Here is a 24,144-nt window from a genome sequence, read left to right as displayed (position 1 = left end):
TCTTAAATTGCACATGTGATAAATAAATAAATTCCACATATGGGTGAAATCATGTGTTTGTCTTTCTCTGACTGACTTATCTCACTTAGCATTATATTCTCTAGCTCAATCCATGTTGTTGCAAATGGCAACATTGTTATGGCTGAATAATATTCCATTATATTTATATGTCTATATATCTATGTATCTATATCTATCTATAGATATCTAGATAGATATCTATATATAGAGATTGATTAAAATCTATAGATAGATCGATAGATATATCGATTTATATAGATATAAATTACATCTTCTTTATCCATTCATCTATAAATGGACACTTGGACTGCTTGCATATCTTAATTATTGTAAATAATGCTTCAATGAACATAGGGGTGCATATATCCCTTTCAATCAGTATTTTCTTATTCTTTGGGTAAATACCCAGTAGTGGATCTTAGGGAAGTACTATATTTAATTTTTTTTTTAATTTTTATTTATTTATGATAGTCACACACACACAGAGAGAGAGGCAGAGACATAGGCAGAGGGAGAAGCAGGCTCCATGCACCGGGAGCCCGAAGTGGGATTCGATCCCGGGTCTCCAGGATCGCGCCCTGGGCCAAAGGCAGGCGCTAAACCTCTGCGCCACCCAGGGAGCCCTATATTTAATTTTTCGAGGAACTTTCATACTGCTTTCCACAGTGGCTGTACAAGTTTGCAATCTTACCAACAGTGCAGGAGAGTTCTTTTTTCTCTACATCCTTGTCTTGTTATTTTGATTTTAGCCATTCTGAGATGTGTGAGGTAATACCTCCTTGCGGTTTTGATTTGCATTTCCCTGATGATAAGTGATGTTGAGCATCTTTTCATGTGTCTTTTGGCCATCTGGATGTCTTCTTTGGGAAAATGTCTATTTATGTCTTGTGCCCATTTCTTAACTGGCTTGTTTTTTGGGTATTGAGTTTGATAAGTTCTTTATAGATTTTGGATACTAACCATTTATCAGTTAAGTCATTTGTAAACATCTTCTCCTATTTAGTAGTTGCCTTTTAGTTTTGTTGAGTGTTTCCTTTGCCGTGAAGAAGCTTTCCATTTTGATGTAGTACCAATAGTTTATTTTTCCTTTTGTTTCCCTTGCCTCAGGAGATGTATCTAGAAAGATGCTGCTATGATCAGTGTCAGAGAAAATACTACCTTTGCTCTCTTCTAGGATTTTTATGGTTTCAGGTCTTGAGCATAGGTCCTTAATCCACTTTGGGTTTGTTTTTATGTATGGTGAAAGAAAGTGGTCTATTTTTTTTTTGTATGTTGCTGTCCAGTTTTCACATTACCATTTGTTTAAAGGACTTTTTTTATTGCATATTTTTTCCTCCTATATCAAAGATTAATTGACCATATAATTGTGCGTTTATTTCTTGGCTTTCTATTCTGTTCCATTGATCTAAATGGCTCTTTTTGTGTCAATACCATACTGTTTTGATCACTTTAGCTTTGTAATATAACTTGAAGTCCAGAGTTGTGATACTTCCAGCGTTGCTTTTTCTTTTCAAGGTTGCTTTAGTTATTTGGGGTCTCTTTCAAATTTTAGAATTGTTTGCTCTAATTCTGTTAAAATTTCTGTTGGTATTTTGATAAGAATTGCATCAAATGTGTAGATTGCTTTGGGTAGTATAGACATTTTAACAATATATATTTTTTTTAATCCATAAGCATGGAATGTCTTTCCATTTCTTTGTGTTGCCTTCAATTTCTTTCATCAATGTTTTTATAGTTTTCAGAGTACAGGTCTTCAACTTCTTTGGTTAGGTTTATTTCTACATATCTTATTATTTTTGGTGCAATTGTAAATGAGATCATCTTAATTTCTCTTTCTGCTGCTTTATTGTTGGTGTATAGAAATGCAACAGGTTTCTATAGATCGATTTTGTATCCTGTGACTTTACTGAATTAATTTATCAGTTCTATTAATTTTTGGTAGAGTTTTTCAGGTTTTCTGCTTATAGAATTATGTCATCTATATTGTTCATTTCTGATGGTAATGTGAGCACATATGTGTTATATGACTCAGAAGGTGTGGTGAAAATGAATATGCTGATTTAAGAATTGGCATTGAAAATGAAATAAAGAAATAAATACCTGATACTACAATAGCGTACTTGTGATCATTGCCTTTCCCTAAACTTTCCTTAATAATATGTTAACTAAACATCAATTGCTCAAAGGCTCTAAATTTGTGGTCATTACACTTGAAGCACGTGTTAATATCTGCATGATTACAGCAACATACCTTAGCGAAGATTTAATGTTTGTCTAAATGATACTCACTTAAAAATCTCTGAGGCTTTTATTTCTTCTGACACTTCAGTTGTTTATAATATGTGCAAATACAGGTCTTTAAAAGTTGACAGCTAGTGGAAGTGAAATTATTTTAAGTCCCTGTTGTTCCATTGTCCCTTAATCTGTTGTTCTGGATTTATCCCAGTGGCTGAGAAGACCAAAGAGCAAGTGACAAATGTTGGTGAGGCCGTGGTGACAGGGGTGACAGCAGTAGCACAAAAGACAGTGGAGGGAGCAGGGAGCATCGCAGCTGCTACTGGCTTTGGCAAAAAGGATCAGTTGGGCAAGGTATGGTTGCATACATTTTATGTTATATTTTTAAAGTCTTAGGATCACAGTGCATTTTCATGGAAGGCATTAGGCAAGAATAAGATGCTTAGGGCGGGCTGATTGACTCTCTTCTCATAAAAAAAAAAAGGACTACTTTTATGTGGGTATTCTTTTTGGAGGTATTAACACAGATAAATGCCATGAAAATTGTACAGTAATCATGATTGTTTCATTTTCTGGAATACAGTTAATGAAATGAACAATGTAATAAATATCCAAAGAACAGTGACATTTCAGAAAGAATGGGTGCTTTCAGCATAGCTATGAATCTTGCAATCTCTCTTTGTTGGAATATAACAAATGCTTTGTGTCCAACTGATAAATTGTCAAATTGAAGATCTTTCGCTTGATTTCTTTATAATGACATCATCTCTTATTAAATGGCACTTTTGCTTATCACATAGCAGTTCATTTGCAAATATATGTTTGTGGAGACTGAGAGTCAAATTGTATACCAATCAGAGATCATGATTTTGGGGTGATTTTTAAATTCTCCAAAGAAATTTGACTGCATTTATTGACAAATATGAGACTCTAGTAAGATTATTCAAAAAATATCATGACTGTCATTTTAAACAGGTAAGTTATAGAAAATGAGGTGTCAGCTGGAAGATGAGATTTCATAAATTTTGTGACCACAGCAGCAAAGATTTTTGCTGTTTCCCTGGCACCATGACCTCCTTGTTATTCCTTGAACAAATTGAGTACTCCCTTGCCCTGGCTCCTTCCCCTATCTGGAAAGTTCTTCCCCAAGGTTATATACTTGGTTCACTCCTTCATCTCCTCAGATCTGTGTTAAATGACACCTTTTCAGTGAGTCCTACTCTAACCTATTTGAGATTGAAAACACTCTCCTCACCTCTTGTGTTCCCTATCTCCCTACTCTTTACTTTTTCCATTTACATTGAAGCATGTATCGCCTTAAAGAGTCATAAGTATCTTATTTTTTAAAAAATATTTTATTTATTTGTTTATTTATGAGAGAGAGAGAGGGAGAGAGAGAGAGAGAATGCTGTGCATGGGGGTGGGGCAGAGGGAGGAGAGAGAGAATCTCAAGCAGACTTCCCACTGAGCCCTGAGATCAATGACCTAAGCTAAAATCAAGAGTTGGGCACTTAACAGTTGAGCCAGCCAGGTGCCCCAACTTACTTCTTACATATGTTGTTTATTATTTTATTTGCACCCTACTAAAATATAAACCCCAGGAAGGTGGAATATATCTTTGTTCACTGATATTTCACAAGTGTCTAGAAGAGTACCTGACACATGGTAGATAATTAGAAATATTTTTTTTCTGATAATTAGAAATATTATATATATATAAGAAATATATATAAGAAATAAGAAATATTATATATATATATATATATATATATATATATGAAGGAAAGGAAAGAAGGAGTAAGTATAAGCAGAATGACTTTTATTTCTGTGTCTAATAATTACATGCATTGCATAGCAACTGTGGCTATTTATCTGAAAGTTATCATTGAAATGGTTTTGTAAGAAATATTTTGAATACTATAAGAAAGTAGCTTTAATTGCTGGCAAACTACTCTAGATTGTTTCTACCCCATGTAATTCTATTTGGCAGGCCTGCCTTGATGGATCATTAAAACATTGATTTATAAAAAGGCAGGACTAAAAGTCTGGGACATACAGAGATTTATCATATGTATTTATATCATCTGGGCAATTGATGCTAGTTATGGAAAATCTGAGCTGGGCTTCTAGTGTAGTTCTTCAGCTAACACTTAAGTGTATGGTTAATGATAGTAGTATTCCTTTGTGTAGATATCCTCTTATTACCTGTGCTAATAATTATACAAATTTCTATTTTCTGTCTGACTTTATAAATTATATTTATAGCTTTATTACATTTCAAAATTAGGAGGGACCTCAGGCATTAGTACAGAGGCAATTAGCTTGTTTAATGTCCCAAGTGCTTCTGACAGTCTAATAGAAACGATGGATTCTTCTCAGGAATACACACAATAAAGGCTTAGGGGGGACCTGGAAAGCCCATCAACAGACAAAGTCCATGATTTAGACCAATCCTGTGATTGTACAGATAAGGAAAACAGAATCTACAGAGGGGGAGTGAGCAGTCCAAGGTCACATGGCTGATTGTAATTAACTAGATGCTCATACTGCTTTTCCATCTATGTCACTTCCCCAAGCACTTCCTCAAAATCTACCTTCCTTTTGTTTTTTTATAAACTGAATTACAGACAACCAGATTTAACTGGAAAAATTCTATGCTTCAGAATATTAAGAAACGAGGGAAACATGTACAAACCCCTTCTTACCCCTATTTAAGGCATACTATGTAAATTGCAAATAAGGCATGAGAGTGCTTCATTTCTTACAAAATTGGGCTTTTTTTTGCTTTTCTAAAAACATTCCAATTTAATAATTTAAAGCAGAAATCTAATGATATGACAAAATTAACTATTTGGAGATATTTTTCTTACGGGTACTTACAAGTTCTTCCATATTTTTAATATGAAAATGAAGCCATAAAACCTAGAAATTGCAGCATAGTTATAGAAAAAAAAAACACATTAAACTGAGAGTTTAAATGGCTGATTTTCATCCCTGCTCTGTCATCAATAGGCTGAATGACCTTTTGAGGATCTCCTAAGACTCTTTCTCATATAATGAGAAACTATACCAGAAAATCGTTAAAGCCCAATTTAGCAGTGATGTTCTGAGTTTCCATTTAACTCAAGGAGGATGCTAATAATCTTTTCTTTGTGGCCATATCTATGAAATGCCTAAAATGCTAGAGAGTTTAGATAAAATCTTTCAATTTATTCATTATGAGATTTGAAGTAATGTAATTTCATCATTCAAACTCTGATCAAAATGATTCTGGTAAAGGGAAATAAGTAAATTATTGTTGCTTTAACTACTTGTTAATAACTCCATTGATGTACTCACTCTTTATTCAAGAAATAAAGCTTGCTCACTATGTGTCAGAAACTTTGTTAGATATTGCGGTTAAAATGGTGAGAAAACCATACACAGTTTTTGTCTTCATAGAGCTTATCATCTGGTGACAAAGATAATAATAATCATCTAATTACCACACAAGAAGTATGCCGTTCTAAACTATGAAATGCTATGGAGTACATAATGCAGAGAGTATCCCAGCTAGTATGGGGTAGGGATAAGGGAGAGCATTACAAAAACTTCTCTGAGGAAGTGATGTTTTCATTGAGATCTAGAAAAGTGACTGGCAATTAATAAACAAGTGGGAGGTAGAGGAAAAACATTACAGGCAAAAATAACAACATGAAGAAACCTCATGTGGTAGAAGACCATGGCAAGTCCAAGAGGACTGTAGCCAGAGCCACAGAAAATAAGGTAGAAGAAGCTGGAGAGATAAGTAGGGTCACATTCTGGTTGACCATGTTGAGAATGTTGGTCTTTAAGAATGAAGGAACCTATTGAAAATATTTAAGCAAGGATGTCAGGTTATAACTTCACATGTTGAATAGATGTCTCTACTTGCCTGGTAGGAAACAGATTAAAGGGAAAGAAGAGTGGAAACCAGGGATGAGTTAGTGGGCTGTGATGGAAAGAAGAGATGACTGTATACTCTAAGGTGTAGGTGGGGAAGAGAAAGAAATAGATTAATTTAAAGACTATGTAGGAGTTAATATCAACAAGATTTGGTAGTACATTTCATGAGACTTGGGGGAAGAGGGATGTGGTTAGCAGGACTATTGGATGTTAGCTCTTTGAAATGGATTAATGGCTGTGCCATTCTCTTGGCAGTTGGTGCCTGTCTTAAATATCAGCAACAGTGCAAAAGGAGTGGCTACATTGATGTTTAGCCCTTTGAGGGTATTTGGCCCATTACTCCCTGATTGATAGTGGAACAAATCTTTTTTTCTTTCATTCCCCCCCTGCCCCTCCTCTCCCCTCCCCTTACCCCCTATCCTCACCCCTTCTTGCCTGCCTTCCTTCCCTTTTTTTTTTTCTTTCTTCCCTTTGGTGTTTTCTTTTTCTGTTTTTTAAACCAAGAGCTCTAATAGCTCATTTTGATTTTTCTGTTTTTATTTGCTAAATTTATCACTTTGGGGATGTTTGCTTTGGTGTGTTCTATCTCCTTTTGATGTTAACAGAGAGATATGATGATATCTAGATATTTTTTAAATTTGAATTTCATATGACTGAAGCTATCTTTAGTAATAATTTCTAATTATAAGACATTAGATTAAAGGACAAATAGGATGTCTTGAATTTTAAGAATTTGCTTTATCAAATATTATTAGCTTCTCTACTGAATACATTAGAATAGTGCATCTACTGATCTATATATTTTTACCTGTGTGCACACAAGCTATACAACTCATTTCCTGAAGCTCATTCACTTGATTGGCACGGTAGAAACAGGCTGCAAATGTATTGGCAGAAATGCTCAAGTTTTAAGTTCAAACAGTGATGTTATATGGACAAAATTTGTTTCCTACTTATATTGAGAACAAATTATCTGCTTGTACCAAGACTATTATAAATAAGCATAATGAGTAAGAGTTTTTCTGTAGTACATCTGTGTTTGAAATATATAGCTAGTAACTGCAACACTTAGTCCATTCCAACTGCTTAACAGTGCTTTGCATGTGATTACTGCTCAAATAAATCCTTACTGAACAAATGAGCATTTCTTTAGTGCTACTGGAATGCGCTAGAAGAGTTGGATCCTTAGTGTCCCTGAGGTCTGTACTTCCATAATTTTTTTCCTATTATTTGTAGAGAGTAAAAGTTCTACACATAACGTAGAGCCACTGCCTGAGAAATAGTACAGCAGTCAGCTTCATTATCACATCCCATTTTAGGCACTGACCTATCTACATGGAAATTAATAGGTTTTATTCAAGTAATAGGCTTGAAATATTCCACTTCATCTGTTCATTTTTTTTCTTCAGAATTAGAGTGAAGTTCCTAAGCAGTGCCACTTTGAAAAAATTAGATCAGATTATAAGAAATTTTTACTATCCCCACACAGTTATCCAGCAAATACTGATTTCAGATGGATAGAAGCACGTATACTCTGTGCTCCAGCCTTCATTCGTAAGAGGATAGTTAACCAAGTGTGTACTAGAGGAGTAAAACAGAGCAGGAATGAAAATATCAGGTTTGACATATTTTATAACATTTAAGTGTCCTCCTCCTTACTTCCTTTGACTTACCAGAGCTATCATGTTTAGCTTGATGCAGACTTATTTTTAAATGCTTGAATATTATAGACCTACTAATTAAATAATCATATGATGGATATTGACATCAGCTAATTCATTTATACTGATTTCACAAATAAGCCAAAAATCACAGGCCATCTTTCAGATTTCTTTGAAGAAGCATATACATATCATAGGTGTAATCTTAATACTGTATTGTTAATAACAAGGTAACAAGAGATGTCAATGTTAGTGAAATATTCTGATTTACAGTTTATTCTCCTTAAGTGTTTTTTAATCATAGATATATTCTCTCAAATAATTAGAAGTATGAGTCTTGCTTTTGTGCTTGACCTCTGAAGATAACCAACATTACTGTTAGTTATAGTTAAGCCTAAGCCAAAAGCTTGGTGGCACAGGGAATTGCCTGATTTGTATTTGTGGTGGGAGTGGCACATACTATTAATAATGTTGTAATCTTTGGCTAAAGCATGTCATAATAGAAGAAAAAAACCTAATTGACCTGATTGGTTTGTTTTTAACATGTATATAATTAGCAATATTTTTCAATGTGATATGTAAAAATACATATTTTAGTCTCATATGAAAGTCTAATATTACATAGAATCTCTACTTAGAAACACATCTATAATGATGGGCTTTCTTTGTATCTAATATTTCAGTGGGTTGAGGATGGATGAATCACGATTCCAAATTCCCCTTAATATTGTAAGGTTGTAAATGGGAAAGTTCACAATAACTATATATAAAGTTAAAAGAAACTTAGGCTTATTATTCAGTTATTTAATGGGTACTTTATATATGCTGGACACTCAGGCACTCTAAGGAATACAGAGGTGAATAACACATGTATGACTCTTACTTTCAAGAAATGTGGTCTAAGCACAGCAACGACATATGTACCCCAGGGTGAAAAAGGAAATTTCTGTTTTTTGAGAATTTGTATGTATCTGTAACACATATATATCAATCATAGGGAAAAAAATGCTTTTTGTTAGGAATGAGAGAGACCTATACTTTCAATAAATATTACACTTTAAATTTTGTTTTTGTCAGCAGATTATGAAATTGCCTCACACGCAGAGAAAACTGCCACAATATTTTACTTTTCAGACAGAAACATAAAAATATTTCTTTTTTTTCATAAAAATATTTCCACCTGAGTCCTAGCACCAGCAGTTAATAATGTGTAAGCATTATAACCCCATGATATATACATGACTACAAATCCAATTTCAGTCTTCAAAAAACCAATTGTGATAGTAGTTTTGTTTGTTAGAAAATGTATTATAGGAAGAATGTGATAGAACTGCTTCAAGGCACACCAGCAAACAGCTTTAACTCATATTTGTGAAATTGGCTCATTCTTTCATAAATGCTTAATATGAATTAAAATTCTACTGAATGCGGGGATCCCTGGGTGGCTCAGCGGTTTGGCGCCTGCCTTCGGCCCAGGGCGTAACCCTGGAGTCGCAGGATCAAGTCCCATGTCAGGCTCCATGCAAGGAGCCTGTGTCTGTGCCTCTCTCTCTCTCTCTCTCTCTCTGTCTCTCATGAATAAATAAAATCTTTAAAAAAAAATTCTACTGAATGCAATGTGAGAGGAATGACCATATTTTATGAACCAGTCTTCACTTGGTTCATGTGGCTAACATCTATTGCTAATATCCTTTCACATGCAAAGAAAAGATGATATTTGATAGTTTCATGGATCAGATATTATTATATAAAGAATGATTTCAAATTTAAGTGTTTTCATTTTAAACCTCTGTTACCATCTGAGCCATATTTCCACCTTATAATTCAATGGAAAACCTTGAAAAAGAATACCAATATGTTTAGGTGACAGGAATAAAGGGGATAGATATTTATTTATTATGACATGCAGTGGTTGTCTCCCAAACTTCAATGATAATCAGCTTTTTTGTTTCTAAAAAGTAAGAGTAATTTTATTTTTTGCTGCTTCAAATATAGGCTTTTAGTTTTCCTATTTTCAGGGAGATATTTAATGGTGGTGTTTGCTTTATCAAGAGAAAATAGACATTCAAAATACACAAAAATCTAGGACAAAATATGTTTACTTAAATTCAAAGCAACAGAAATAAGGTAAATGAGATGCCAATTGTGTTTTGCATGTAAATATATAATTATAGAACTAGAGTTGAATGATACATCTCATCAACCCAATTGTTGCGCAATGAGGAGAAAATGAGCAATTTGTCAATTCAAATAGCAGGTAATTCTTTTATAAGAAATTTTATCAAAACTTTGCAAAACATATAAATGTTTAAGTTACAATTTAAATATTTTCTCTTTATCAGGTGATTCTAGAATTACACAGTTATTTTGAAAATTCTCAAAGTAGTATTTATTTATTATTATTATTTTTAAAGATTTTTTTTATTCATGAGATACACAGAGGGAAAGGCAGAGACATAGGCAGAGGGAGAAGCAGGCTTCCTGCGGGGAGCCTGATGCAGGACTTGATCCCAGGATCATGGGCACTCAACCATTGAGCCATCCAGGTACTCCTCAAAGTAGTATTTAATTCTTAATGAGACTATAGTATACATTAATACAGGGAAAACTAAGCTAGAAATTATGTTTGTTGAATAAACAACTGAATGAATGAATAAAAAAGTTTTTTTTTTAAAGGAAATTTATATTTTATCTTCCTGATTAGACATGGAAACTGTCTTACTCTTCTTTAGTGTTCTTTACACTGCCAAAAAACAGTAAATCTATCTGGAACTCAATTCATAAGAATAAATTCAGTTGGCAGCTTTGTGAATTGTGAAGAATAATATGAACTTTTAATTTAAGAATTTTAGAATTTAAGATTTTTTAAAAAAATTTTTATTTATTCATGATAGGCAGACAGTGAGAGAGAGAGAGGCAGAGACACAGGCAGAGGGAGAAGCAGGCTCCATGCACCGGGAGCCTGACGTGGGATTTGATCCCGGATCTCCAGGATCGCGCCCTGGGCCAAAGGCAGGCGCCAAACCGCTGCGCCACCCAGGGATCCCTAGAATTTAAGATTTTAATAGAATTTAACTGTCTGACAAGCCATAATAGCAAATTACCTCCAATTTATATGTATATATTTATGTATATGTATGTATGTATGTATTTGTGTGTGTGTGTGTGTGTATACTTTATCCTATTTGTTGGAAATCTAAAGAGTGGAGAATTGCCCTTTCAATATTTCTACTTCATGCTACCGGAGTTTTCTCAGCATGTATATACCATTTTGTTTTAAAGGTCTAGTTTTTGGTGAGTAGATTGTGTATTATTTGCTATCTAGTGAAACTGGAGAAGGCATGTGCTCTTACTAATGGTCACTGAGTTAGGGATTAATACATTTGTCATGCAAAGCACACAATGGAATTAAAAATGTTTCATCTTTAAAAAAACCCTTCATCTTTAATTTTTAACATTATGACATATGTAAAGTAGGCACTTTTAAAAAATAATCTCAACTAAATACTAATAACTGCTTAACCTAATGATCCTTTCATAGTGTTCTTCCTGCAAAGGAAAACTAACACTTGTGAGTTTAAAACAAAAGCATTTCACAAGTTTTCTAATTAAAGCTGATCTATATCTGTTCTTTGACTCATCATAATAGCCAGCTGGCCTTTATCATTATACTGGGTTCCTGGTTTATCTACGTCATTTGATTTGGTCATGTGTATAGGAAAAGCATGGCTTAGTATGCAGGGCATGAGCCTTAAGTCAGGGAACGTGGAATTGGTCTTGTGTTTCTCCCTCTGCTAGATGATGTCATCTCACCCCTCTAAGCACAGATTTTCTCATCTGTGAAAAAGAAGTGTTGGATTAAATTAGTTCAGAATGTTTTGAGTATGTTTAATGGCTTGAATTTTAGGCCAGTTTGTTCAATTACACATTGCCAGACCTCTGGAAACTCATTTAACCTTTCTAAACCAAAACTCTCTATAACTGGCCAGCCACTGAACAGTCAGTGTGAATGAAATGATGTCACGTAGACAAAAGATAAACAATCAATTGTGATATGTTATACAGTGAGGACATTTTGTTAAGAAGAGCCTGCATTTTCTTTGAATTGTGTTGGGTATATGATTATAGGTCTTGTTCATATGTAAGCAAATTGTAAACACAGAAAGTCGAAAAACCATTCAATGAACATCCTACTTTATTTAGCTAAACACAGGGAAGTCACACTACTATTATTTTTCCTTTGATTTCTCCATTGTGTTCTATTGAATATTACACACATGTAATTAGAAAGACATAATTTCAGGAAGCACTAGAGTAAAAAAAATTAAAAAAATTTTCTTTTAAGTGGAAGAAAATCCCAGAGCCCTAATATCTTGTTAGAGGTAGAGTTGCAGTCTTATCTAATGTCTTCTTAATACCAAACCCATGGAGAGTGGGTCTGGCTGGATATTTAGTGGAAGGCAGATTTGAAATGCCGCAGGCTGACTGACACTGTCCCTACTCACTCTTTTTGTCCTTTTCTTAATAAGACTAGTGTTTAGTCCAGGGTTAGAGTACTTAGAGATCCTCAAGACTAAGCATCTCATATCTAAATTGTATTCTTTTATAGCTATTTTCTGTAAGATCTCTTGGAGAAGTCCAAAGAAGTGACTTTCTTCATTCGTATGAAGCTTTTGTACCAAATCCTGATGAAGCTCCCTTCTGACCTGAATAAGAAATAGGTTTAAGAATTGGCTGTGGCATTTTGGCACCCCTTCACTTATACTCAAAGGCAGGGAAGTCTCTTGATGGAAAGGAGGCCAGAGAGCTTTTTTTCTGAAGCAATTTTCTACACCAGAACTTTCTATAATGGAACAATTCCAGAGGTGGTATAATCGTAAGCTTCTCTTACTTTGACATCTTCATAACAGGCACTAAGGCTTAGTTCATAATCTTTAAGGGCTTGCATTGAATCTTATTTTAGTTATTTCCAGTGTAAAACAGTCTCATTGTTATAAATATTCAACCAAATACAAGATTTATTTGTTACCAGAGCTTGACATGAGCTCAAAGCTTCCTTTCCCCAAGTTTGCTTGAAAATGGGATGATATGTCTGCAAAGGGGGAAAGAAGGAGGGATAATGATAGCAATATCCTTGCTTTTGATCAGGCCTGGTTTTCATTCAGCACAGCCACTAATATCCTGGGGCGCCTCTCTGATGTGGATGGTCTATGGTCTAAATGTGTCCACCTGTCCCCTTGTAACCTCAGGGGTCAAGGACAACCATGCTCTCCTGCCACTCCCTGCCTCTGTCCTCCAGACTTGGCCACTAGAGCCTGTCTACTCTTCTTTCTGCCTGATCTGGATGCAGGGAAACCTAGGAATCTCTGCCACACCAGCCTCAACTCTCAGGAATCATGGCCTGTGGGGGTGAGGGGACCAAGATTAAACCCTCCAGCTTGGTATGTCAGCCCCCCATGTCTCTGTGGTTATTTGTTCATACTCTGTAATCACTGGGAAAACTAGCAGATCCTGCTCTTCAGGAAGAGTCCCACCAAGGGATGAGATGTGAGCCTTCCCAAGCTCATGAGTTGCCACTAGTCTCTATAGAGAAAGTTTCAGGGGAAAAATAGATTCTGATGCTCCACCAATACTTTTCTTCACATCTATTTCTATGGAAATCTCTCTCCTCTTTCTTTTTAAACTTTATTGATGAAAAAATAATGAAGGGGCCAACACTTGAAAATTTATAATTTAGTTTCATTGTCTCAACTGTAACCTTATTTCATACCAATCCTTGTGCCTCCTGTTTAGATATGAAATAGGGAATTACCTATTACAGCTTTTATCCGATGTCACTGTGCCCTCAGTGGGTGTTTCACATTTCTAATAACTTTATGTGAGAGATGTCCATTCAATCACCAACAATATGGTTGGAGAATAAGTTGATACAAATCATTCCTGAGGACATGCTAGAAATCTTTATTAAAAGATTGAACTTGTGGATATTCTTTGACAGTTTTACTTCCAAGAATGTAAATGATCATAAATTTAAATATAAGGATATTCATCTCAGCTTTGATTATAATGTTAAGTTGAAAAAAAGTTAGACATTTGACAGTAGGGTCTTAGATAAAGTTGATAAGGCCTAAGATATGGTTGATTCATACAGTGATATATTAAAATGAACATACCACTGAGCAGCCATTAAAATGTTGGCATAGAAGAATAATTAATGGAATGGAAGGATGCTCTTGTTGCATTAAGTGAAAGAACAGATCACAAAACAAGATGAATAGTTTGTATAGTATTACCTATTTTCATTAAAAATAATATCTGTGTATGGTATGTATATATGTATGTATATATACACATATATATATATATATATAGAGAGAGAGAGAGAGAGCTCAGAGAGAGAGAGAGAGAGCGCTGAAGTAAATGCATCAGGCTGTCAGTTTTTCTCAATGGAGGACTCTCTACATTTCCAGCTGGTTAATATTTTGCTTTGGGGAGCCTTCTCATTCACTGTAGGAAGTGTCCCAGCCTTAGGCATTGCTTGTAAGATGTCAGTAATGTTTCCAAGGCATAACTGCAAAAAGTCCGCCCACATTGTCCTTGAGGAAACACTGCAATAGACCACTTCTGGGTCATGGATTACATTCATTTTATTGTCTCCTCTTGCTTATATTTTCTTCAATTTCCTTTAACAAGGATGTATTAAACTTATAACAAAAGCATAATAAATAGTATTTATAATATTCCACTTTATTCAGCATTTATGTGAGTAGGCATTCTGCTACTTTGACCACAATTAGAACTTAAAGAGGTTAATTTTCCAACAAATTAGAAAAAATCAGCCTCATGGTTACTTAAAAGTACAGTTATATATTTGTTGTTCATTTACTATTTATTCACCAATTCATCTGGTCCATATTTGTTGAAGTCATGCTGTGTGTAAGATGCTATGCCAGGCATTATCAGAAATATAGTGATATTCAAGACCAATTTCTTTTGCTACGTTAATGACATCTAGCTGTTAATCATGATGAGTATATGTAGGAGTTTCTTAGTCTATTATTGTTATAGATTTGAAGATTTCTCCCCCAACCTCCTTATCTACCCTTCATGTTTGAAGTAAGGCTGTCTCTGAGTGAGGTATCATAGCACTCATAGTCTCTTATTATTTCTCAGAAATAGAAGTCTGGTTATAGTCTTTCATTTATTTCTCTTGATCCCAATTATCAAGCCAAATTAAAATACTATTTCAGCAATTGTCTTTTTGCTATCAAATAATACTGGGTACTACATCCAAATTTCAAGATAAATTTTAACAAAGATTTTTCGAGGAGTAATGGGTTGCATTGCCTGAATGAATTTAATATTTTATTTGTTCTTTCATTTTGGCAAGTTTATCTGATCATGAGGGACCTTACAATTTGACTTTGCATAATTGTAATGCAAATCTTTTGGGCTCTGAGAAAGCTATCATTATCTTACATTCCTGTATCCTTAAAACTTAACCTTTCTCATTTTAATATGCTTTATCCACAGCATGCCCCAATCCCTAAGCTTGTGAATAACTTTTAATGTTTTTATTAACCTGATAACATAGGGAATTGTAAAATTATTCTTTTTGGTAAACTTAAAAAAAATTTTTTTGTTACTTTCTATTACAATTAGATAATCCATCCACAGTGTACAGTTTATTTTATATATGAATAAGGGCCTTGTACCTGGACTGAGAGGGCCTTTATAGTCTCTAGTTTTCCCTATAACCTCTGAATATCTCATTAGTAGGTACTGCCTTTTTGTCATAACTAGCAGATCTGATCATCTCACATTCCTAAGGTCACATTTTAAGATATATATTTGAACCTAGGAGTTTATTGAAACATAATAAGAATTGACTCATTGATGGACATATTCGAGATACATAGAATTCAGTTGCAAATAGAAATTTGAAACTAATTGATACCTTTAAAAAAAGAAACTGCAAAAGAATGACTTGGGAAGGGTAGCAGTTTATATTAATAATGTTTAGTATTGTATATGTGTGTGTATATATATGAATGTGAGCATGGGGTGTGTGTGTGTAAAATGAAATTTGTGGTAGCATTTTCTTTGGAAATCTACTTGATCTTTTTAGCGTTCAACTCTTTTATAAATGCATCTGCATTGATCTATCTTTGGAATCTATGAAATGGCCTTTGGCAGTACTGCCTTTGACATAATTTGGAAGTTACTAGCTCAATAAATTCTAGAATATTAGCCAGTGGCTGTCTCCTACCCATAGAATCAAGCTCCAAGGCTTAATCTCATTATTCAAGACCCTATTTTATTTGGCCTCTCTTTCTTTTCAATCATATATTTCACAGTCATTCTACAGAACTCTTCAGTTTGAGCAGATCCCCAAGTATTTTCAAAATCTCTCTCAGTTACCTTAAACAATATGTAACTTTAACTCTGCTTTACCTCTGAGAAGGCTTTTATGCCCCCTGTCTAAATTTTATCAAGTCTAAACTGTCCAGCTCAAGCCTCCAGAACTACAAAAATCTTTCTCTATCTGCTGTAATACATCGTAATTTCATCTTTCTTAGCCTTCATAGCATTTGCAGATCTACCATTCACATTTAGTTACTTAGGTGAAAATACTGAAAGAATTTTTTCTGCTTTTTCTTTTACATTCTCCAGCCAATTCTTTATTATCTGTTCACCTGTATTTCACAATATGCCCAGATCTTACCATGGTTTCCTTCTCCACTGCCACCTCCTGAGGCCAGCTTTCCATCAGTTTTTCACGTAGACTCCTTCCCTAGCATCCTGAGTGACCTCCCTGCGTCTACTTAATTCAATCCAGTTACTCTGTTCTCCATCAGTCACAATAATTCTTTTGAAACAGAAACCAAAAAAAAAAAAAAAAAAAAAAAGGAAAAGAAACCAAATCATCCCTCCCCTGCTGTCACCCATCTAGTGGCTTCCTTTCACTCATAGAATAAAATTCAAATCCTTACTGTGGTTTACAGGCCCTACATTATGGCGATCTCATTAAGTCCTATGTCCTATACCTTTTCTCCTGGTGCACTGCCCTCCAACTATGCTGGCACATTTCCAATACTTAATAAATATATATAAAAGGAGTTGTATTAATTTAAGTGTGGACTTCTTCTGAAAGCAAAGACAAATGTTATAATCTTCTGAAAGCAAAGAAAAATGGTATAATCTTCTTCAAAACAAGCTGACTAACCAGAACTTCTGATCTTGATCTTAAAAAGACAAACTGCGAGAATGTGTAAAATGGCAAAGATCATTACTTGATTCCAATTTCCATGTGATTTTTGGTGCATATTAGTGGTTTGGCATATGGGCCAAATGTGGGCCAATCCTAATAAAATTACTTGTATCTTTCATACTTCTCACAAAAGTTTCTCCTTTTCCATACTTGTGTAGCAATTCTAGTTGATTGTACATGGATACATGACATTAACTTTCTCCTTAAGAACAAAGCAACCCTTTCACTCATAAGATAAATCTTGGAGATTTAAAAAACTGCTTATTACTATACATTATTCATATTCCATTAAATGTTTTCTTAGTAAATCACTGAATTAGATTGACTGTTGGACAGATGGGCAGAACCGCATGCATCCAGTATTAAGCAGTTGGTGAGCTCAAGATGCCAGAAAGATTAGGAATATCAAGGCAGGAAGCCTACGATTGTTCTCAAAAAGAACGATCCTTTTGTTCCTGACTCTCCACCATGTGTTTTCCTTTGTCAGTGATACCTTCCAAAACAACTTTCTGCATTTTGTGTCTAAATATACTCAATGTTTTCTCGTGATAATTGATATGTAAATAATAAAAGGAAATGTTTAGGCAGATTGATAAAAAGATTTTTTCTTCCTTCTGCCTTTTATGCAAGGATGACAGCTATGAAATGTATGTTTCTTCTGCAAGGAATGTGACAGTGTTCAGCTGCAAGAAGATGAGAGGGAGAGAAAGACTGCATATTCAGGAATAGCATGTCATTTGTCACTGCCTGGACTCATCAGCCGTGTGGAACTCCAGGAAGCACTGGCTGAGATGTCAGGCTCCTTTATTTATTTCCTCCAGAATACTTCAGCAATACAAATTTCATTAGGAGCAGAGAAAAAAGTTAAAAACTAGTTAGCCTTTGTGATATGGAATAGTCATCTCTGAATATTGATCAAGATTCAAAAGGAAGGCTTAGTAACTTATTTTATTTGTGGGCTATGCTGATTTATCTTAAAATTCTAATTTCAGGAAGTATCTTTGGGTGTAATAGATCTTCTTTATAACAAATGAGGATCCATCCAAAACTATAGATAAATTCTGTCTACTGCAATGTTTGATTTGGTGGAAACCATTGAGTTTGACAGTCCTTCCTCTATAAGAAGGAATCAATTGATACCCTACAGCAAAATTGTAAGGGCCAATAGATTCACATCCAATGCAAATTTTGCATATATTTGCTCTTTTTTAATCCAAAGTAAGTATATCCCTCAGGTCTAGATGTCAGCGAAAATTATGTGAGCAAAATGACATGAGGGCCTTAGTCCTTTTCTATATCCTGTCCTCAGATCCCTTCTAATTGATAGAATAAAAATTGAAGAGCCTGAGAGAAGCCCACTGTGGTCTTATCCTTCCTGACAACACAGTATGGTGATCATCCTCACTTTCTATGTTCAGATAAATTTGGATATTTGCTTGGACTTAATACTTTCTCTCATATTAACAATTTTGCAAAATTAGTTATATAAATCAGCATGCCAAATTTTGCTTAATTTATCCATTGTATTTTGAGTGGAATTAATTCAGCCCTAAATTTTCATTTAGTTATTCTGTACCCAAAGTTTTAACCCACATCAGCCAAACGTACAGAAAGGAATGGCTTTTGCTGCCTTCATGGTTAATTCTTTTTTTCTTTCTTTTTGGTTAATTCCTTTAAATTGGTTTTTAAAATTTGGTAAAATATCCTTTTAAACATTTTATTTATTTAATGTTTTTCGTGAACTTCTTTCCCTTTTCTTTGATTATATGCTATATTATAGTTCAAGTTGATTTTCAACTTGCTTTTTTTGGTTTGTTTTCCAACTTAAATTTTTTATTCTTTATGTTTTTTACATTTGAATTCCAGCATAGTTAATATACAGTGTCATATTACTTTCAGGTGTACAATGTGGTGATTCATCAATTCTATACATTACCCTGTGCATGTCATCAGGACAAGTGCGCTTTTTAATTCCATCACCTATTTCACTCCCCCAACCCCCACCCACCTCTACTATAGTAACTAACCATCAGTTTATTCTCTGTAGTTAAGAGTCTGTTTCTTCATTTATCTCACTCATGTTTTCCTTTTATTTGTTTTGTTTTTACAATTCCACATATGAGTGAAATCATATGGTATTTGTCTTTCTCCAACTGGTTTATTTTGTTTAGCATGATACTCTATCTCCATTCATGTTGTTACAAATGGAAGATTTCAGTCTTTTTTTTTTTATGGCTGAATAAAATACACACACACACACACACACACATATATATTCATCAATCAATGGACACTTGGGCTTCTTTCACATCTTGGCAATTGTAAAAATGCTGCTATACATACAGGAGTGTATATGTCCCTTAGAATTAGTGTTTTTAATTCTTTGGGTCAATATCCAGTAGTGCGATTGCTAGGGTAGTTCTGTTTTTAACTTTTTGAGGAACCTCCGTACTATTTTCCAGGGTGGCTGCACCACTTTGCATTCCCACCAACAGTACACAAGGGTTCCTTTTTTCTCCATTTTCTCACCAACATGTGTTGTTTCTTGTGTTGTTGATTTTAGCCATTCTGAGAGGTGTGAGGTGATATCTCAATGTAGTTTTCATATGCATTTCCCTGATGATTAGTGCTATTGAACGTGTCTTTTCATGTCTGTTGGCCACCTGTATGCCTTCTTTGTAGAAATGCCTGCCCATGTCTTTTGCCTATGTTTTAATTGGAGTATTTGGGTTTTGGGTGTTGAATTGTATCAGTCTTCTGTATATTTTGGATACTAACATTTTATTGGATATGCCCTTTGCAAATATCTTCTATTTAGTAGGTTTTAGACATTTATTCATTTATTCAGTCATTTCGTTTTGTGGATTTTTTCTAACACTGTGCAGAAGCCTTTTATTTTAATGAAGTCCTAATAGTTTATATTTGATTTTCAACTCCCTTTTAATGTTAGTTTCTATTAACTTCTTTCTCAGTTCTAAATATTCGTTTCATTTGTTTTCTGTGTCTTTCTTTTCAGACCATTGAAAGGAGATTTATTAGGTTTTTTTAGAATTATTCTGTTACTTTAGGGACTATGTTTCAAAATACTTTAAATGTAATCACCAGTTAATTCAGCATTGAAGTTTTTCTTTTTAGAGATACATTGTTTACTCAAGCCTCACTGGAAGAGAAGTTGGCTTAATACTCTTACAGTGTATTTAGCTGGTATTAAGTCTTCTAAGGTGCATTGTTTCTAGGAATGCCATTATTTAGCTTCCCTCAGGCACATACATATCAATACAAACTGATAGAGTCAGTACTTCTTTTCAGAACCTGTTACTGCATAGATATTAAAACTTGCTATTTTTCATCTGCCCATTTCAGAACTTTTATGTGATCTGAGTTAGACACATGTTTGCATTTTTAAAGTTTTCTTTCTTTTTAACATTGAATTTTAAATGAAAGTTGAGATGATAAATAGCAACTAATCCTGATTCTAACAGCAAAAATTTAATAAGCAATCTTGTAGCAAATACAAGGTTTAGCACCGCCTTCGGCCCAGGGCACGGTCCTGGAGACCTGGGATCGAGTCCCATGTTGGGCTCCTTGCATGGAGCCTGCTTCTCCCTCTGCCTGTATCTCTGCCTCTCTCTCTAGTTTTTAGGGAAAGAATGAGAAAGAAATGAGTAAGAAATGCTCTTAGATCTTAGGGAAAAGGAACATAACATCTCTATATAATAGTTACTCTGAAAAATCTCAGTAAAGCTAAGATTAGTTTTCTCAGATCTGTTTTAGACTGTAGACGCTTAGTTCAATGTCTTTTTCTCCTTTCAGGCTATAATCATTCCAAACATCTTAACTTCTGGGCAATCATGAAAATGAGGCAGCCAGGATACTAAATCTGCCATTAATTTATCTTGATATTCTATTCAGTCTTCTTAGTACTGAAGGTCATGAAGAGAATGAGATAGTTATTGTGTGTGTGTGTTTATTTTCTTTCTTTTTTTCTTTTTTTCTTTCATCCTCTCTCTCTCTTTCTTTGGTTGGTAGAAGAAGAACAAAATAAAACAGCAATATGAACAGAGACAGTGTCTAAAACTGATTCTTGAATAAATAGGAATCCTACCTTTAATAATCTCCATGTAAAGAGATCTACACCTATCCACTGTCTATAAACTATGGAGTAATCTATTGTGTGTGACATAGTTTGAATTATAGAAAACTGAATTCTAGAAATGGCCGCTGTAGTTAAGGATATATAAAGCAGCTTTTTTTCAACTTTCCATAACATGTAATTACACTAACTTGATTAGCTTTGTTGCCATGAACAAATTGCTTCATTATTCAGTTACATTCTCTGTATGAAATGAGAATAATAAAATTCACATCTCATAGCTGTGATAGAGACTACAGGAGATAAATATGGGCCCAGAACTCATATACTATCTATAGTCTTAGATGAATCTTTGTTAGTATTCTAAAGGAAGCTTGCTGTACCACATCTATGGAAGTGATCAATTGTAATGTGGTTGGTTGAGTGCTTTCTTGTCAAACCACATCTACAGGAATGATCAATTATAATGTGGTTAGTTGAATGAGTTCTTTGGAGTAAGGACCATCACAGATATGGCCCTATATTTTACATAGTGTTTTGTGATTTTCAGATTGTTTATGTAATACAAATATGTAGCATAGTTAAATGCACATATTTGTCATTACAGCAGTTTCATGATAAGATGGGCAGAAAGAAAATATATTTTTCATTCTACAAATGCATTTTCAAGGCTGAAAAAAGTTAAGTGAACCAAGGTCTCGTGGCTGTGAGTGGCTTAGATGGAGCAAACTGAATTCACTGGTTCTAAGCTCAGAGCTTGCTCTACTAACCCACTAAGACTGTCTCCTATCCCAGCAATGTTTCCAATGTTGTATCATATTATTCTTAGCTATGTATTTGTGCATATCAGAAAAGATGTCTTGCTACTCAAAATTGCTAACAATTAGCAGGTATTGATAGTTATTACTGTTTAAACCTTTACTAAATAAAACATTGATATCAGTGCAAGAAAGAACAGGAAAGGTTTATATCCTATAAATGTCACAAATTAACTTCTTCAACCTCTCATTAGTACAACAGTTCAACTGTTAGAAAATTCTTTATATTTAGCATACAGCCTTTTTATAATTTCAACACATTTTCTTATTACTATAGTTAAAAAGCAGAATCCTTGGTTGTCTTATCTTTTCTTGGCCACTTGCCTGTTTCAAGCTATAAAGCCAATTACATATGTGTTAGAATGACTAAAACCAAATGACTGGCAGCACCTAATGCTGGAGAGGATGTGAAGCAATAGAAATTCCTCTGATTGATTGCTGATGGGAGTGCAAAATGGTACAGCCACTTTGGAGGTCACTCTGACTGTCTCTTACAAAACTAAACATGCTCTTACCATATAATCCAATAATCACATAATACTTACCTAAAAGATTTGAAAGACCATCCACATAAAAACTTGCACATAGATGTTTCTAGAAGCTTTATACCTAATTGTCAAAACTTGGGAAAAACTAAGATGTGTTCCAACTGGTAAATATATAAATTCTGGCACATTCAGACAATGGAATACTATATGATGATAAAAAGAAATAAGCTATCAAGCCACCAAAACATGGAAGAAGCTTCAATGCATATATCAAAGTGACAGAAGCCAGCCCGAAAAGTCTACATATTGTATGATTTTACCTCTAAGACATTCTGGGAAAAACAAAGCCATGCAAAGCATAAAAATCATTGGTTGTGGAAAGACAGAAGGATAAATAGGTGGAGCATAGAGCTTGTTGCAGGCAGTGAAACTATTCTTTATGATACTGTAATGGAGGGTACATGACATACATTTGTAGAACTAGAACTTTACAACACAAAGAATGAACCCAAGGTAAACTATGAACTGTAGTTCATAATAATGTATTCATATTGGTTCATCAGTCTTAATGAATGCATCATATTAATGCAATATGTTAATAATAGGAAACATTGAGGGGGGAAGGAGTATATGGAAAATCTCTGTATTTTCCTTACTATTGTATAAACCTAAAGCTTCTCTAAAAAGCTTTACAATTTAAAACATTGTAAAGCCCAGATTAGCTTCAGTACCAGTATAGTAGGAACCTTATTTTGCATCACTTCACTTGTGCAATTCATATAGCTGCGATTCACTTTGGTAAGACTCGATATACAAATTTCTGAATTTAAGGTTTGTGGGTTAATTTTTGAATTTCAAAATAATCTTTAATGTTCTTCTAAAGTAAGACAAATGGAGCAGTTAATGTTTCATTAAATCACAGAAGATTGATGTATATAAAATATGCCAGGAATGCAATTAGAAACTGAGAGAAGCATGTTATACTGACAGCTCCCACACAGAACTGTGAGGCACTGTGTGGTATTTTTTCCTTCCTCCTTCAAACTTCATTTAGTCATACATTCAACTAATACTTACTGAGGGCTTGGGATCTGGCCCCTCACCACGTATTAAGAAAACTCTCTTTGCCATCAGGGTGCAGTAATGTACAGATACCATTTTCACCTACAGTTTTTTTTTTTTTTTTTTAAAGATTTCATTTATTTAGTCATGAGAGACACGGGGCGTGGGGAGGCAGAGACACAGGCAGAGGGAGAAGCAGGCTCCTTGAATGGAGCCAGATGTGGGACTTGATCCCCAGACCCGGGACTACGCCCTGAACCAAAGGCAGACACTCAATGGCCCAGCCACCCAGGCATCCCTTGTCCCTCACCTACAGTCTTACTTTGTTTTTTGTTTTTGTTTTGTTTAGTTTGGACCTCGATCTCTTACAAAAGAGATTGTAAATTCTTCTGAGGATAAAGGTTACATTTTAGTCAACATCATAACCTCTGTAGGAACTAGTACAATGTCTTCAAAAACAGTAGCCTAGGGGATCCCTGGGTGGCTCAGCGGTTTGGTGCCTGCCTTCGGCCTGGGGTGTGATCCTGGAGTCCAGGGATCAGTCCTACATCAGGCTCCCTGCATGGAGCCT

At 34.6% G+C, this 24,144-nt stretch overlaps 1 protein-coding gene across 13 annotated transcripts in view; it reads left to right on the top strand.

The window, feature by feature from the left end:
• The window catches only part of SNCA (synuclein alpha), a 172,020-nt gene that overhangs the window by 39,706 nt on the left and 108,170 nt on the right, over positions 1-24,144 (top strand). For all 13 annotated transcript variants that reach the window (XR_013371247.1, XR_013371245.1, XR_013371246.1 and 10 more), the window contains one exon: positions 2,468-2,610. Coding sequence is in view for 6 of the 13 variants with exons in the window: in XM_077882870.1 (XP_077738996.1) it covers positions 2,468-2,610 (143 nt within the window). In the remaining 7 variants the exon portion in view is untranslated. The remainder of the gene's footprint in view (positions 1-2,467; positions 2,611-24,144) is intronic.

The sequence above is a fragment of the Canis aureus genome, chromosome 33 (genome assembly GCF_053574225.1).
Source record: "Canis aureus isolate CA01 chromosome 33, VMU_Caureus_v.1.0, whole genome shotgun sequence".
Lineage (NCBI taxonomy): Eukaryota > Metazoa > Chordata > Mammalia > Carnivora > Canidae > Canis > Canis aureus.
The sequence above is the reverse complement of the archived record's forward strand: the minus strand, read 5'-3'. Positions and strand labels throughout refer to the sequence as shown.